A 17,720-nucleotide genomic window follows, 5' to 3' on the forward strand; every position below is an offset into this window, starting at 1 on the left:
TACGTTATTAATTTTATTTCAATAATATTACTTAATGACTATATTAAATAAATATTTTATTAATTATTTGTTTTTCAGGATATACTACAATTATACTTATTTAAAAAAAAATATAATGTTATTTATATGGATATAATAAAAAACAAATAAAATAAATTACAAATCAAACATTTACTGAATATTAAAAAAAATATTGAATATATCTAATACCTTAATTACTGCAAAAGTTTTGTGAACATTTAAAAAATTCATTATATTACAATATAGAAATATGCTTACCTTTTTTACTAAAGCTATTATTTCTTCCATTTTAATATGGACTTATAAATATTTCGATGAGGTACCATAGTAATTGCATATAAATTGTCTTTTTTCTTATTTGCTATTTTATTTTTTTATATAAAATAAAATTTTTATTGAAATAATATATAAATATACTCTTTTCAACTAATGTATATTCATCTTTATTTTTAGTTATCTATTTATCGTAAATCATGGAACAAAAGATACAACCGAAACAATACATTCAACGTACAATTTACAAGATTACTAAGTAGTGAAACAAAAGTAAAAGAAGAGCGAAAAAAAAAAAAAAGTATAAATGATTCACTATACAAAAGCGATGATTCCTTTATAGAAAGACCAAATTCATTAGAACATGATGAAGAATTTAAAAAAATATTTACTAATTTAATGCAACGTGATATTTCTGAACAAGAATTTAATGATTTGATGCAATACACAAAATTTCACAAACAAGATGATTCATCCAATATTAAACAAAATTTAAAAAAAAAACATAACTTAAAACATTATGATATTGTTGAAAAACACAAAAACTCACATACATTTTTAAAGAAGGTAGACTCAAAAAATGAATCATATTTATTTCAAAACAGTTCATGTAATAAACATCATTCCTTAAAGCATCATGATATAGATAAGGATCTTTTATATTTAAGAAAAAAACGGCAAGTATATTCTTTAGTTAAGTCAAACAAACAATTTCTTAAAAAAAGATTATTTGTATTGTTTACTCTAATTATATTATGTATTGTTATTGCACTGTTATTGTACTGCGCGCAATCACATCCGGCTACTGAAAGTTTCGTTCAATTCTCACTCAATCGAAGCAAATGGATTCCTTATGAAAAAGTGTTGCGTAATATAATGTAATAAATAAATCTAAAGCTAGTAATAAATATAAAAAAAATATTCACTGCGAAAAATTAATCTTGTATATTTTTAAATTTATTACAATAATATAATGCCTTGTAAAATTTTATATATCTAATATTAAAAAAACATATACCCTAATATAATTATATAATATTTGAATTTTATATTTATTCATATTTAATCTTAAAAGATTAACTTATCATAAATATGTACACCTAATAATAAAAGTATATTATTTATATTTTAATTGTTAGTTTAAATTTTTTAAATTTCATATTTTATTTAAAATTATTCTATCTAGCGACTTACATTTTTCGATAAGTATATTCGTGAGAAACAAATACATTTCCAAGTTTAAAATATATGACAAAGGGCAATTAAATAAATTACATTACATTATATTTTTCATTGAACTATATGTACTTCTTATTTTATTTAATGTTCAAAAAAATGTTTCTATTATTAATTAATATTTATTAGTTAAGTAAATAAATTGTTATTATTTATTAACTAGTATTATTTAAATTGGAAAATGTAATTTTCTATTTTTTTTCCTTTTTTCATTTTATCATAAATAATATAACTAATCATACACTAAAAACTAATAAATTAAAAAGAAAAAAAAGGTTAAGTTCAATGCACTTCTGTTTGAATTAGAACAAAAGAAAAATTATTAGTAATATTATTTTTATAATAAAGAACATAATGAACAAATATAAAGAAATCAATGTCAAAATATATAGGGTATCTATGCTTATTTCGCTGATGTTATCTTTTTAATTTGTATATAGAAATTATAATTAGTACTCCATTTTTTTTTAATTAAATACTCTTTAAATTGTGCTTTAAATTTTTTATGGGTACTCTGTAAATTAAATAAACATCAAAATGTTTACTAAGTACATTGGACTAATGAAAAACTTTTTGTTGTAACTTATATTATGATTACACAAACTACCCCTTCTTTATATATAAACGAATATTTGTCTACTCATAAATGGATAATTAATATATAAAATTTATTTTAATAATATATCTTATAAGGATGATACAATTTATGGGCATCATTAAATTAAGGAAAATAAAATAAAATTTAATGTAAAATTTTTTATGAGATATTTTTATTATTTTTTTCTTATTTTTATATTTAAATATTCAATAAATGCGTAAAATTTTAATTTTATTATATTACATTAATCAGCAATATGTTCGTCTATTATTATATAAATGTATTTTACAAAAGGTGAATACAATTTCTATTCAAGTTTCACTAAAGCATAACATATGCATTTTCAATTTTTTAGAATTTCACAGTTAAAACTTTTCTATTTTATAATAATAAAATTTTCTATCATACTCATTTTTTGTTTATTTCTCAACGTGCTAATACCATCATTATGTAAATAAAACTATCGATTATTAACTATATAACACGAATAAATTTCATGCATGAGAACATAAGAAAATATGTTGTATAAATATATTAATTATGATATTTAATAAATAAGTAGAATTGTTCATATTTGTTAATTTTCAGTATTTTTTTTTGCATTTAAATACAAAGAAAAAAATTTAACTTTATAAATATGTAACAAATTTTTAGTTTCAAATTCTTTTTTTAATTCCTTATTTTTGAAGATTTATTTCTCATTAATATATTTATAACATAGCAAAAATAAATGTAATTACTTACAGATATTTATATGGTTACGCAAAAAAATTTTATTTCTTTTTGCCTCTTTTATTAGTAATTGCACCTTTACATATATTTAATTTCATTTATAAGACATTCAAAATTTTAAACATATATCAAAAAGGTTCTTCGAGTAAATATTTATTATAATGCATTTATTATGATTCAATTTGTAATAAATATTAATTAAATTTGCTTGTAACAAAAACAAAAAAACGCTCTTTTTCTTTTATTATATACAAAAAAAGACATTTACAAATGAATAAAAACAAAAAAAAATATATTTTTTAGTTATAAATTAATAATTTTAAACTAAAAAAGCGCAACAGAAATGATAAGAAATTAAGTGAAATTTTTAATGTTCGAAATATGAATTTTCCCACTAATTTAACCAAATAATACAAACTTCAATTATCATATCAAATTTATGGTGCATTCATATACTTCAAGTAAAAAATATTCTTAAATTCACATATATATATTATTTAATAATAATAAATTATATTAAAACAATTTTCTAAATACAAATTTCAACGTAAAACAGTAAAATTCAACAAGGAATAACAACTCATGTTTATATAATATATCAAAAATATTATATATATGAGGGGGTATTATAAAAATTGACTATATTTACATTTTTAATATATAAGTAATATATTTGAGAATACTACACATTGTCTTATCTATATTAAATAGTTTTTCTACCAATAAATTAATAGAATTATATTAAATTTTAGAATTATTAGCTTTTATTGATTAATATTTTTCAATTATTTTCAAAATATTTAGAATAACTAATACAACTGCAACAGGAAAGAGTACAAACAAAAATAAATACATTTTTATATATATGAAATATACTTCTGTTCCCAATGAGCCAAAACAATTGAAAAATAAATAATGTGATAATAGAATTAGTACAATTCCTATAAATAAAACTAAAAAGGATGAAGTAACTACTAATGCCAACTTTCCGTGTATCATTATGTTTGCTTTCGTTTTATTAACTTTGAGGTTATTTTTAATTTTATCTTTAGAATCTAATAAATTATTTTTTTTTAAAAAAATATATCTGTTCTATTAAGTAAAGCAGAACTCTTTTGTTTATATAAATTATCCTCTTTCTCCATATTCAATAAGCTTTCTTTAAAATTTATTCTTTCCCATTTATTGTTTTTGTTATTTTTAGTTATGCCTTTTTTTTTACATACCAATGTAGTATTCCACCCGTTATCTGGTATATATTCAATCGATTTTAAGTTCCCTATGTTCTGTGCTAGTAGTGTATTTTTTGTTATATCTAAACATCCATGTAAATTATATTCATTTATTAACAATTTACGAGGTGTATTATAAAAAAAAAAGTAAAAGAATTATTTACAATTATATAAATATCCATACTATGAAAAACTTATTTTTAAACCTAAAACATGGAACCAAAAAAAAAAAAATATTAAATATTATTATAATACCATATTATAGAAATAATTCCATATACAAATTAAAATGGTAAATGTTATGAATTCAATAAAAATAAGAGAGTTATTATTTTGTTTCAATGTATACATTTCTAACACTATAATATATTGTCTAATGAAAACGTAAACAATATTCTAAATAATATAAATTATAAAAGTAACACTTTTTATTATAATTTTTGTTTGATATCTTTTATTTTATAATGTATATATTGAATATATAAAGATATAGCTAATAATAAACTTTAAAAATATAAATATACTTTTAAATTTATTTAGCATAATATCTCTATAGAGCTAATTGTGAAAAGTAAAGAGAAAATATTATGCAATAATTTAAATAAAAATAAATGATTAATATTAAAAATATGAAAACTAATTATTTAATGGTAAAAGAGTTAATAAAATTTTTTAATAATTTAAAAAAAAAAAATTATATGTAATAGCAAAATATTAGATTATAATAAATCAAAAATTTTATAAACACTAACACAAAATTCCTTTATATTTAAATGCATAACATGTAGAAAATGTATACACAAATATACTCAGAAATTAATATTGCACTTTTACATTCTTTCCATAAATAATTTCTATTTTTTATGTTTTTTAAAGAGTTTCGTTTTAAGGTAAAACCTTACTAACAAATACGACAGAAATAATATTAAAAAAAAAGTGAAATTATCAAAAATATTTCTAATTATATAAAATATACACAAGTATCTATAAAAAAAAAAAAATATTTTTTTATAAATTATTATATATTAATAAAATTTGTCGTTTTAAAAGAATCTATAAAATAACATATATTTAAAAAAATTATAATAATAAGCTTCATAACGTTTATAATATTTTTACAATGTTATCATTTTTATCTAAGTTCAAATAAAATTTATTATTATTTAATAACTTTTAAAACTCACAAATTTCATATTTGTTCTTATATCTAAAAGCTAAATATCAGATATGTTTATAAAATATTAATATAAAATAAAAAAAACAAACAATTAAAATAAAAATAAATTTATGATAAAAACATTCTATAAAATTCAATAATTCCAAAATTATATATAGCCATATAAAATTACAAGCAAAAGTAAAACAAAGCGTAAAAATTAAAAATGCATAAAAGAATGATGAAAATAGATTTAGATATATTGTAGATTCAATAATTGTTCTAACAGAAAAATACGGAAAGAATTAATAATAACTATATTTTCAAAAAATATTTTAAAATTTATATTTAAACAATTAATATTTTATATAACATAAAAAATTCTAACAACAAGAAAATTATTTTATATTATTTTATTTTTGCTTTTTGTATTTTTTAACACTGGGCTTAATAACTATAATTCATTGTATGAAAAAATATTATAATGATAAAAAAAAAATTAATTAATCAATCATTTATAGTTAAAAAAGTTTGAATAACTTAACCAGCTCTCAAACATTGACATAAACATATATCCATTCCATTATATTATTTGTATATATTTATTGTATTAATAATATGAAAATTATATTATCATGTATAAGTCTATATCATTTAATCAAGTTATGTTTTAATACTTTAAAAAAAAAAATTTTCTTATAAAATAAGATTACATATAAAAACTGGCAAATGTTGAAGTTCATAACTCGTATTACAATAAATGTAAAATAAAATAACATATATATTGTATTTAATACATTAGATTTAATGTGTTAATTTATTTATATTCTCAAGTATTCTTGGGAATTTTTATTTTTCTTAAGCACTTTTTTTCTTTTTTTTTATAATAGATATATATATTGATTTATTTTCTTAATATCTTCAATAATAAAAATACAAACATTTTTTCGCGATGAACATATTCTTTTATAGATATTTAAGTAACTTTTATAAAGGTAAATTTAATCAAAGTTCACATATTATTAATAATAAAAATATAGAATTTTGTATCCTCGTATTTTTTGAAACAGATTAACAGTTAACAAAATATATAATAACATATATAAAAATACTATTACAATCAAAATTTCACTATAAAATAATCACCATTTTTTAGAAATAACCTGAATTCTAGATTTTATTATAAATTATATATAAACGAAACTAATATTTTTTTTATTTTTATATTATAAAAAAAAAGAGTGTACATTTATGAAAGAATTATAATTGGTCTACATAAACTATGTGTATTTTTATATATCTACAATATGATATTAACATATTACTTAATATATCTATAGAAAACTATAAAACGTATTACAAACATATAAACAAATACTTATGCATTGTTAAAGTATTGTAAAAATTATATATATTTTTTAATAACTTCTAAAATTATATAGAATTTAACAGATATTTGACTGTCTTAGAAATTTATAATTAGAATACAAAAGAAACATTTATTTCATAATATAAATTAATGTCTTGTTAAATTTATTTTATTAATGCAATTATTTAATGATATAAAATATATATAATTATAAAATTTCAATGTAATTTATATTTAAAAAATTTATACAAATTCTAATTAGCACTATAAATAGTAAGGATAATTAAATTATAAATGATATAAATACTTTTTTTAAATATAAAAACATACTTTCCCGTGATTAACTATTTTAAATTATCCACAATTAAAAAAGCTATTCTTCTCTTATATAATCATAAATTCACAATTATATGATTAAAAAAAAACAAAAGACTGTTAAAAATATTCTTAAATTAAATACGATTTATAAGATACATTCTATAAAATATTTTTATAGTGTATACATTAATTTTTTTTCAAGTAAATATATATATCTATATAAATATATAAAAATACTTTCACTTCGTTTCATTAAATATAAAGGAAGAAGTATGTATTTTTATTATAATTATAATAAATTTCTTTCTAAAATTACTTCAATAAATAATCATTTAAGATTAGTACAAAAGAAAAAAATAAAACAAAAACTTTTTATATGAAATACAAAATAATGCAAAAATATTATATGAACTGTGCAATTATATATTAATTCGTACCTTCAAATATGTATTTTCCATAATTATATAATTAAATATACAGACATATATATCAATCCATAATATTTAATTAAATTGAAGAAAAACTCTAAAATGCATATTTATAAATACTAAAACTTTCATAGCAAAAAAAATACTAATAGAATATTTATTTACTCTTCCTCATCAAAAATTCTAGTTATTCACACTTACATTTATATAATTTAAGCATTTATTAACATGTAATTAAGCATATAAGTATACTATATTTATATATGCATATTAATTCGTAATCCACAGAAAGAAAAATATTTATTTATGTGTTCTAACATTTCCTCTGCACCATTCTATTATGTTTTCTAAATTTAACATAAGTAAAAGCAGACCATATCATCAATATGACAATTTATATACCCAATAATACAAGAAATGATATAGCATAATCATGGTTCATAGTTGTTTTAAGTTCCCCAACACTCATAATCCCTATATAGTTTTTTACACTGTCCAAAAAAAACACCAATAAAACCTCCTAAATGTGCTAATACTTCCCAAGTAAATACCATAGTAGGTAGAAACATTTTATACCCAAACTTTTTACATATTAATTTTTGGTATGTCCTATTGCTAATTGAATATTTTTTTTTTATAACAAAATCTACGTAATCAAGTTGCTTGAAAAAATTTCTTTCAAAGCGAGATAATTTTTTGCCTCCATATACTAACTTTTTTTCTACCTTATATTGTTTATTGAATTCTTAATATAATGAAATTTACCTTTATCGTAAAATAGTTTTTTCGTTCCTCTTTCCATTTTCAATTACAACTTTTTCATCATTCTTTTCATAATTATGTATCTCTTGTTGTGAATCTACAATTTGTGAAACATTTTTATCTTTAAGTACTTTTAATAATCGAAAATTTCTTAAATATAATTTTATGTCGTACGTAAGGTCTTCCATCGATATAATAAAAGTATTCTAATAAGAAAAAAATATATTTATTAATTAAAAGTATAATTGATCTCAAACACAAAAATTATAATTCATAAAAATGAGTAGAAAAATAAAAAATACAAATATCCTTAAATAATGTAATTATACCTCTTCATTGAAAAAACTACAAATCCAAGATAAAAGTATAAATATACCAATTTTAATAAAAATGATTAACCTAAATTTTGTTTTTATGATATATAATTTTAAAATTATACTATATTCAGTAAGAACAACAAACAATACTAAATATTATTTTAATTATAAAGGATAAAATATTTATTTTATTAATTTTTTATTTATTTATAAAAATATTATTGTATGTACATTATTTAAATGTTTTTTACAACTGATACGAAGAATAGAAACTTTATAAATTCATTATATAATTTTTATCTCAATGATATTCATAAAAAATTATTTTTAATAAAAATAATATAATTTTTATTCATTCATAAATATACAAAAAATATATAATTTGATATAAAACCGTAATTAAATTATTCTTATATAATTCTTTTCCAAAATATATATATATTATATATATATGATTTTTCAATATTTCAAACTATTAAATATATGTAAAATATATGAAATATAGAATATAGATTATGTATTATACTGTATAATAAGAGATTAATTCATAAATATAATAATAGTTTTTTATTAATAATGCCAATTTTAAAAACGCTACTTTTTGGAACAAAAGTTTATTATTGTTGAAAATTTTTTATTATCATAACAATATAATAGTAGTTATAGTAATTATAAAAGGAAGCATTTTCCACAAATTATGCATTATATTAATTATATAAATTAAATCCCTTATTATATATGATGTATTTAGAAAAATATATTAATAATATACCAAATAATATATTAAAAATATATATATTTAAAAAATTATTAAAAAAAACAGAAAAAACGAAGTTATATTTTTTTGTACCATAAGATTGAAAATAATATATTTTAAACAATTTTAATATATATCATTATTTCTAAAGGAAATTTTTTTATAGTCATAGAATTAGTTTCTTTTTCTTCTTATATAATTAAAAATATATATTTAGACGAAATTTAAATAAAATAAAATATAAGGAGAGAAAAATAGAGATAGGCAGTAAAATTTTTTTAAAATCATTTTATATAATTTCCCCCGTTCAGAGGTATATCAAGTGAAATATATTTAAAAATAAGAATAATATACACAATATAATATGTACATAATAAGAATAAATATATTTTAATAAAATATATATTTTTCAGTAATATATTTCTTATAATTTTTGACAGAATAAATTATATTATTATTTATTCTTTTGAAAGTCAATAATATCAGCAACAAATTCTAAAGATAATAATTAAAAAATAAGCATAAGTAAATAATATATTAATAAAAATAATTTTAGAAAAAAAATTTATAATTCCTTAATATGTATATACTTTATGCATTGTAATCCTGGGTATCATAATTATGAATATACCATATTCAAAGAAATATATTTCTATTATATGATATAAAACTATATATAATTTTGCACTTTAAGAAATCATTTTCTTTAAATTAAACAGTTCAAAGGATTAAAAAATAATAAAAAATACATATATTTAAAATACTACACTTAAATTACAAAACATAAAAAAAAAATATAAATTAACACTAATATATTTTTTTGTTTATATATATATATATGTTATTCTGTTGAAGTAATACACGCAAACTCTTATTGGGTTTCTTTTATATTTTTTTTCAAATTTGATAATCTATCACTTTTATGTACAGTTAATATATGCATATAAATTATGAGCAAAAGGATTTTAAATATTCATAATAATATACATATAACTTATAAAATATATCACAAAATAGAACTCATTGTATAATAAAATCCTCCAATACATTTACTTGTAAATAGAATTTTCCAATTTTATCGATATTCATTATTTCTTAATATTTTTTTGAGCACAATTTTTAGAAAATAAATCTATATTCGTATAAAATATTTATATTTTTCCTAATATAACAAGTCATATACAGTAAGTTTAATTTCCTAGAAAAATATTATATTTTATCATTATTACGTATATATAGCATAAAGTAATTTTTTCTGTATATACATATCTCAATAACCTTTATCTAAACTCGCATCATATCCTTTTTATGTTTGATAAATTATATTAATGATGCATAATAATAACACACGTTAGTAAAGAGAAGATACTAAAATTCTATTATAGAATTTTCATATTTATACTAACCATGTAATACTATGTCTACAAAAAATAATTTATTCATTCACATATTTAATTTTTATCGAAAATAATATATTCTTTATATGGTTTCATATATAATGTACGAAGCAAACCATTATTTTGCTATTCTACAAATAAGACATGTTTTATTTTTTACCCCTTTTTATAATATAACATATAAATTATGTGCTTTACTATTTATAATATGTTCCCATAATTAATTTATATGTGTAGTCTTCGTACATATGCTGAAAAATATAATTCATTGTATAATAGTCATATAAGTAGATATTTTCCAGTAAATGTAATAATATTTGTATACAACTGGAAAACTTTAATAATGAGTATTTACCTAGTAAATATCATATGATTAATCGAGAAGGGATACATCTTTTAAAGTATATTAATGAACTACATGAAGATACTGAATCTCAAAGGTATATTTTTCCAGTATAATTTTTATTCATTGATTTACTGGCATCAGAATGATCAATATCTGAAGCTCTACAGTATACAAATTTATTATTTTATTTTTAATAATTACATTAACATTTTTTGCAATACTTTTCATGTTTCATTTTGTCTAGTACTGTAAATTAATTTACTCCAAAGTGCAAATGTTCCACTGCAACCCTATAATAAGTTACATCAAAATATTACAGTTTTAATAATGTTGTATATGTAAATATGTAATTTATTTAATAATAGCTTATATCATTTGTACTTTGATTTATGATTCAATAAGAAAAAATGAAAATATGTATATGAACAATATTTCCCAATAAAAATAAATAGTTCTGTAAAAGATAAAACTTATTCAGCTGATATTAAGTATTATATAACATGTACCATACAAGATTGTAATTTATAAATGTTAAATTATATAAGTGTTTATGCATAAAAGAAAGTATCCTAAACAATTTAGCTGAATTGTATATTAAAAAGAACAATAAAAAAAAATGTTAGAATAATTTTTATTAATAATAACACTACATATGCAATGGTACATTCGTATTATTCTAATATTACTATAAAAATTTCACCCATAAAACCCATGTAAAAAATTTTGTAACGTAAAAAAAAAAATAAATGAAATTAAAAGAAAATATTTTACGAAAAACTGTGAGTGCTGCAGACACATAAATATAAAAAATAATTAAGTTCAAATGGTTAAACAATATCCAAATTATTGTTTAACATTAACATATTTAGGATACATGGTGTTTCATATATGAATCCATTCATACAATATATATAAAAGAAATATAGCAAAAGGTACAAATCAAGAATTCAATAAATATAATGTGATCAATAAATGCAATAAATAAAGAAAATAATAATGAAAATTACATAAAAATTCTTAATATTAATAATATGTTATATATTAATTTAGGATTAATACATATATAATAGTTTTTATACTATGATTATTAAATTATAAGAAATAATATATATTAGGGATCTCAATTATTGAAGGATGCATACTATAACAATAGAATTTTATAAAGAATGAATTATGCATAGAACAATCTTATTTAATCCAACCACATTAAATGGTACTGATTAAAGCATAAAAATGATATCATATAATTTACACTACAATAATCTGCATAAATATAAAATATTGCTTTATTCGTTAAAAAACTTATGAAAATAAGTTCCTTTTATAATATGATACACCATATATTTATCTTTATAACTTATAAAATATCAGTAAAATTAAGATATACTTATCTTAAAAAAAATTATTTTATTTTATTTTTCATTTATATTATTATTTTGAGACTTCTTAAAATATAATATTATGTTAATAATTATGAACTCTACATTGAATAACATTAACTATAAATTTAAATATATAAGTGCCTTTTTATTATAATATATACCACAGTTTTTATATTGTGTTTTTTTTCATATTAAATAAGAAAAAAGTATAAATTGTTATTTCAACTTCATTATCCTAAATGTATTTACACTAATATATTTTTTTTCGTTTCATTCTGTAATACTTTTTATACGTATAACATTTCTATTAGCGTATATTATGTTAAAGTTCTACATAAAAATATATTTATTTTTATATTAAATATTATATTTTATATAAAAAAAGCAAATAGTATGTTCGTAATATTAGGAAGTAAACTTTATTAATTCATATGAATTCTTATTACTTTTGTATTATTTTTAAATAAAAAAAAATATATATATATAAATTAAGTTACTGTACAAAAAGTGTGAATATATATTAAAAATATAAAAACAAATATATTAACAAAGAAAAAAATTATATTTTAACATATTTATAAAATAATAAAACAAATATTTTTTTTTATAAATATTTTAAATACAATTTTACGCAGATTTTTTCAAATTCTTTCAAAATATTTCAGAATATCATACTATGAATTTTGTTACCCCATATTAAATCATATTAATTAATTCATCATATATATTATATTTACATATGTATAATATATTCAAATACAGAAATATAAATAAATAATACTTAAAAACACGATAAATTATTTTTATTTATAATCAACTGTATGTTGTTATTAAGTAACTTGTTTAAAAAAAAAATAAATTAAGTAATATATAAGAGATTATAATAAAAATAACAGAAGAACGAAAAACTAAATTTTATATAAATAAATTAAAGAATATAAATAAATTAAAATAAAACATTTTAATATAAATGGCTTACTAAAGATAACCACAATGGCGTTATTTTATATATGAAGCAATTAGATACAAAATTTTATCGTTAACATATATGTTTTTTTATAATTTTAAGACTATTCAATATTTCATATATATAATTTGCATATATAACATTAATATAAGAAATAATATATATAATTTGTAATAATCTACGCTGTTATTTATAAATTTAAATTGTTATTCAATTTCATTTAAATATTCGCGTCTTAAAATGTATTATAAATAATACATGACCTTTTTCATTTTGTATACTAAATAAATATTTATTATTATAAAAAAGTTATTTTCTTTTTGTTAAATGGATAAACAAACAAAATAAAATATAATATATTTTTTTTATTTACTTATTAGTATAGTTCTATCAAAAATTTCAGAAAAATATTAATAAAACTTTAATATTTTTTGTTTTATCGAATATAATATATTATTCCATGTACATTCAATTATTATGTTTTTATTTTTTTATTTCACTTCTATAATTTATTTTACATTTTTCTAAACTATATTATATAAATAATTTTTCTATAATTATCTTTTAATATTTTTTCATATTTTGGATAGGTAGCCAATATTATTTTCATTATTTAATACTCCTGAATATACTTTTAATTAATTATATGTTTGTCCAGTAGAAATAGTTCTTATCTAAAAGGCATAATAGCCTAATACAATAGAAAATATATGTATAATAAATTATACCATACTAAATCTATTCAGCAGATTAGTATACACCATAAATTAGAGATTTTTTGATAATATATATAAATATAATTCTAAGTGTTACAAATAAATTTTAATGATAAGAACTTTCTACAATTATAGAAACAATTTAGTATTATATATGTATTTAATTAATTCTCATTCGTATATACAACATAATAAATATTAAAAAATTTTAAAAAAACAATTACTGCATTATAATATCTTATATACAAATTAAACAAAAAAAATAAGTTCAAAAAAAAGGAATAACAATAAAATCAGCACTAATAATGATTTTATTAATAGATTATTTATTCCATGAGAAACGTAAGAATAAAAGGAATTATTTACATTAATAAAAGTAATAACATTTATATATATTCGTCTATAATAAGGGAAGAAGAACAAATTCCAATACGTATATTAATGAAATTATTACAGAATAACCTTAATACATGTATTGACGTAAATTTACGTAATGTTTTAATGTTAGTTATTTAATTTCTTTTTCATAAAAAGTATAAGAATTACAAATACAAATATATACGTAATTTTCATTTAATTAAAAAATATGATCAAGACATATCTCCAGTTGTAGTACACTTATTTAAGGTAAAAAAAATTATGACGTGTATAAAATAAATAGTAATTCATTCAATTTTTTTATAGTACATATATAAATCTTTATGTAAATGATAATTTTATAATTTCATTTTTTCATGATATATTAATTTGAAATTACAATATTTATAAGTAAAAAGATACAAATTTTTATTTATATTTCAGATATTTATACACGACTACTGGATTAATGTACAATCATTATGGAAAATTGTTTTACTTCGGTAATATTCATTACTTTTTAAGATAAATAACTTTATTCATGAATCATTTACATATGATAGAGGCATAATACTATGAAAATCAAAATTGATGATTAAATAATTTCTAATAATTCTTTTGAATATAGAATTCGAGTGTTCATGGTTTTACAGCATTAACATACCGTACATATCCACAATTTCAAATAATTGGAGCTAACATTAAATCTGAAATTTCTTCTTTAAAAAGAAACAACAATAAAGAAGAATTTAGAGATAAATGTAAGCAATTGGCTGATTATCTGATTAATACAAAGCCTCCGTACTCATATATTAAAGAATATATTTGGAAAGGAGCAATCAAGACTTGGTACAAGCAGTACTATACAGGGTTATCTCAACATGGCGGATGTTTTATGATTTTAAATCAAGATGAAAAGGAACTTTTACAATTAGTTTATGATGCAGAAGATTTCTGTGAAACAAATAAGGAATATATGGATGAACTACGTCCTTTTAGAGTAGGTAATAGTAGTACATACAATTGTAATAATGATGATAATTGCATAAGTAAATGTAAGGAATATAATGAATGGATAATAGAAAGGAAAGGACATTTTAGTGCTAAGAGAGAAATTCTTCATAAAGATTGCACAGGAAAAAAAAAATTATACCAACTTCTAAAAAAAACATGCAATATACAGAATTCTAGCACATTTACTAAAATTATTGAGTGCAAGTCCTCGGCTCCAACTATACATATTGGAGTTCCAGAAAAAAAAGAAGACGAAAGTTCGTCGGCAGAACAGAATTCACCTGAATCTCAAGAGCAATCTCCATCAAAATATAAAGCTTCGTCCGAACAGATAACTCCAGTAGAAAGACCACCTTTAGTCGAAACTCTGTCTCCAGGAGAGATGGATACAGCAAACGGATTGATGTCATCAAAGGAACAGAAACCTCAGGTTGACATAGCATCTCATTCCAAAGATCCAACTCTTGTAACTCAATCTAATGAAACTATGGAAACACAACCTATAAAAGTTCTACAATCACAAAATCCTGAAGATTTTAAAATTCCGCATGCACAAACAACATTTCAGCATCAGGCAACACCAGAAAAAACTGATAAAATTATTCCTTCCAAACCTTTTAAAGCATTAATTAATGGCTCTCCTCATTTTCATCGTAAACTCCCTAAAATTACAGGTACCATTAATACTACTTATTTTTCTTTTTTTGAAATAATTACAATATATAACATATATATCTAAACTCATGATACAGAATCAGCAGGAAATATCTCTGATAAATATATATCACCTATATTAATAAGCATTATTATTATTATTATTATATTTTCCCTTTTTATTAAAGTAATATAAAACTAAATTTGTAAAAATATTATATACTTTGATTACTGCAATTCACCATTTTATAAATGCTCCTTCTTTATATTTTAGCATATGCCATTGATTTTTTTAAAAAAAAAAAAACATATTAAACGAAAACATTTGAAACTACTGCGAATATTAGTACCTTCATATCCTGGCAGAAAAAATATGTTTTTAACATATGATAACTTAGAACCCTCAACATATAATAATGAAGAAAACATAAAAAAAATAATAATAAATGAGCAAAAGTTAGAAACAAATGTAAAAAAAATAAAGAAAAAGAAGGATGTGTCAAAAACTATTATTGAAGTACATATGGAAGTACTAGAAGAATACAAAAATGAAGTATGGGAATCCGATATAGGCGAATTTTTAGCAATATGTTTAGAAGAGTTTAGACAAGAAAAATATAATTCCCATCATAATTTAAAAAATGATGAAATAATAATAGAAAATAGTAAGTGTAGAAATGATACTGATAAAAAAAAAATTCTATGGAACAAATGGGCAGAAAGACATAAAAATCTCTCTGAAAAATTAAAAAAAGAATACTGGTTTAATAGCTTGAAAAATGAATGGAAGAGTGAACGAGATTCCATAAAAAGAAGTAAAATATTAGAGAAAAAACTTTCAAATAAATATAAAAAAGTTCCATCTTCAGAAATAGAGAAAGATGCATGGAAAAAATGGATATCAAAGAAGGGTATAGTTATAGGACAATATATAGAAAAGGATTGGCATAAGTTAATGACGGAAGGACTGAAAAATATGATAGATGAATGCGTAAATTACGAAACTAAAAAGGATATGACAATAACAAATTTGGAAGAATTGAAGAAAAAAGAATATGATGAAGAACTATATAAATACATAAAAAAACAATTACTACAAAAACTGTGCATACTTGTACTTATGATGGTATTAGAAGAATGCAGAAAAGAGGAGAACATAGAAAATAATGAATCATATTTGGATAGTTCTATATATGAATGCAAGATAGAAAAAAATTCATATGTAAAATCAGAAATTATAGAAGACATAAATGAAGATAAAGGAAATGTTTTGGAATACAGGGAAAATGAGGAAATTTATGAGAATAAAGGGAGACACACTTTTATACAAGAATTGAATGATTGGATAAGAGAAGATAATACATATATAAATTCTATAAAAAATAAGGACTTATCAGAAACATCCTGATATAAAGTAGGATGATACATCCTATATATAGATAAGGACAAATTCAAGTGTATTCGAAAGATACTTTATTGAAGTAAAAAGATATATATATGAATGAAAATTTTTAAACAATTTAACACTTAACGGAAAAAAAGAAAAAGAAAAGTTCAAAGGAATATATAAACATAAAAAGTTTATGGGAATAAGAACAATGAAATAGAGTAACATAAAAAATATTCAAATTATATATATATTTTTTTAATTTTATAAGAACACATATAATAAAATCAAACAGAAATTA

At 18.9% G+C, this 17,720-nt stretch overlaps 2 protein-coding genes across 2 annotated transcripts; both read left to right on the forward strand.

The window, feature by feature from the left end:
* Positions 1–271: 271 nt before the first annotated feature.
* On the forward strand, positions 272–1,176 carry MKS88_000376 (uncharacterized protein; the record flags this gene model as incomplete). The annotated part of the gene is made up of 2 exons (XM_067214756.1): positions 272–340; positions 475–1,176. 2 exons carry the CDS (start codon positions 272–274, stop codon positions 1,174–1,176), a joined length of 771 nt encoding a protein of 256 aa, XP_067075616.1.
* A 13,670-nt stretch (positions 1,177–14,846) lies between these two features.
* On the forward strand, positions 14,847–17,440 carry MKS88_000377 (uncharacterized protein; the record flags this gene model as incomplete). The annotated part of the gene is made up of 4 exons (XM_067214767.1): positions 14,847–14,867; positions 14,993–16,052; positions 16,131–16,219; positions 16,307–17,440. The coding sequence occupies 4 exons, from the start codon at positions 14,847–14,849 to the stop codon at positions 17,438–17,440; spliced, it is 2,304 nt and encodes a 767-aa protein (XP_067075617.1).
* Positions 17,441–17,720: the final 280 nt, after the last annotated feature.

The sequence above is a fragment of the Plasmodium brasilianum genome, chromosome 1, assembly GCF_023973825.1.
Source record: "Plasmodium brasilianum strain Bolivian I chromosome 1, whole genome shotgun sequence".
NCBI classification, from domain to species: Eukaryota; Apicomplexa; class Aconoidasida; order Haemosporida; family Plasmodiidae; genus Plasmodium; species Plasmodium brasilianum.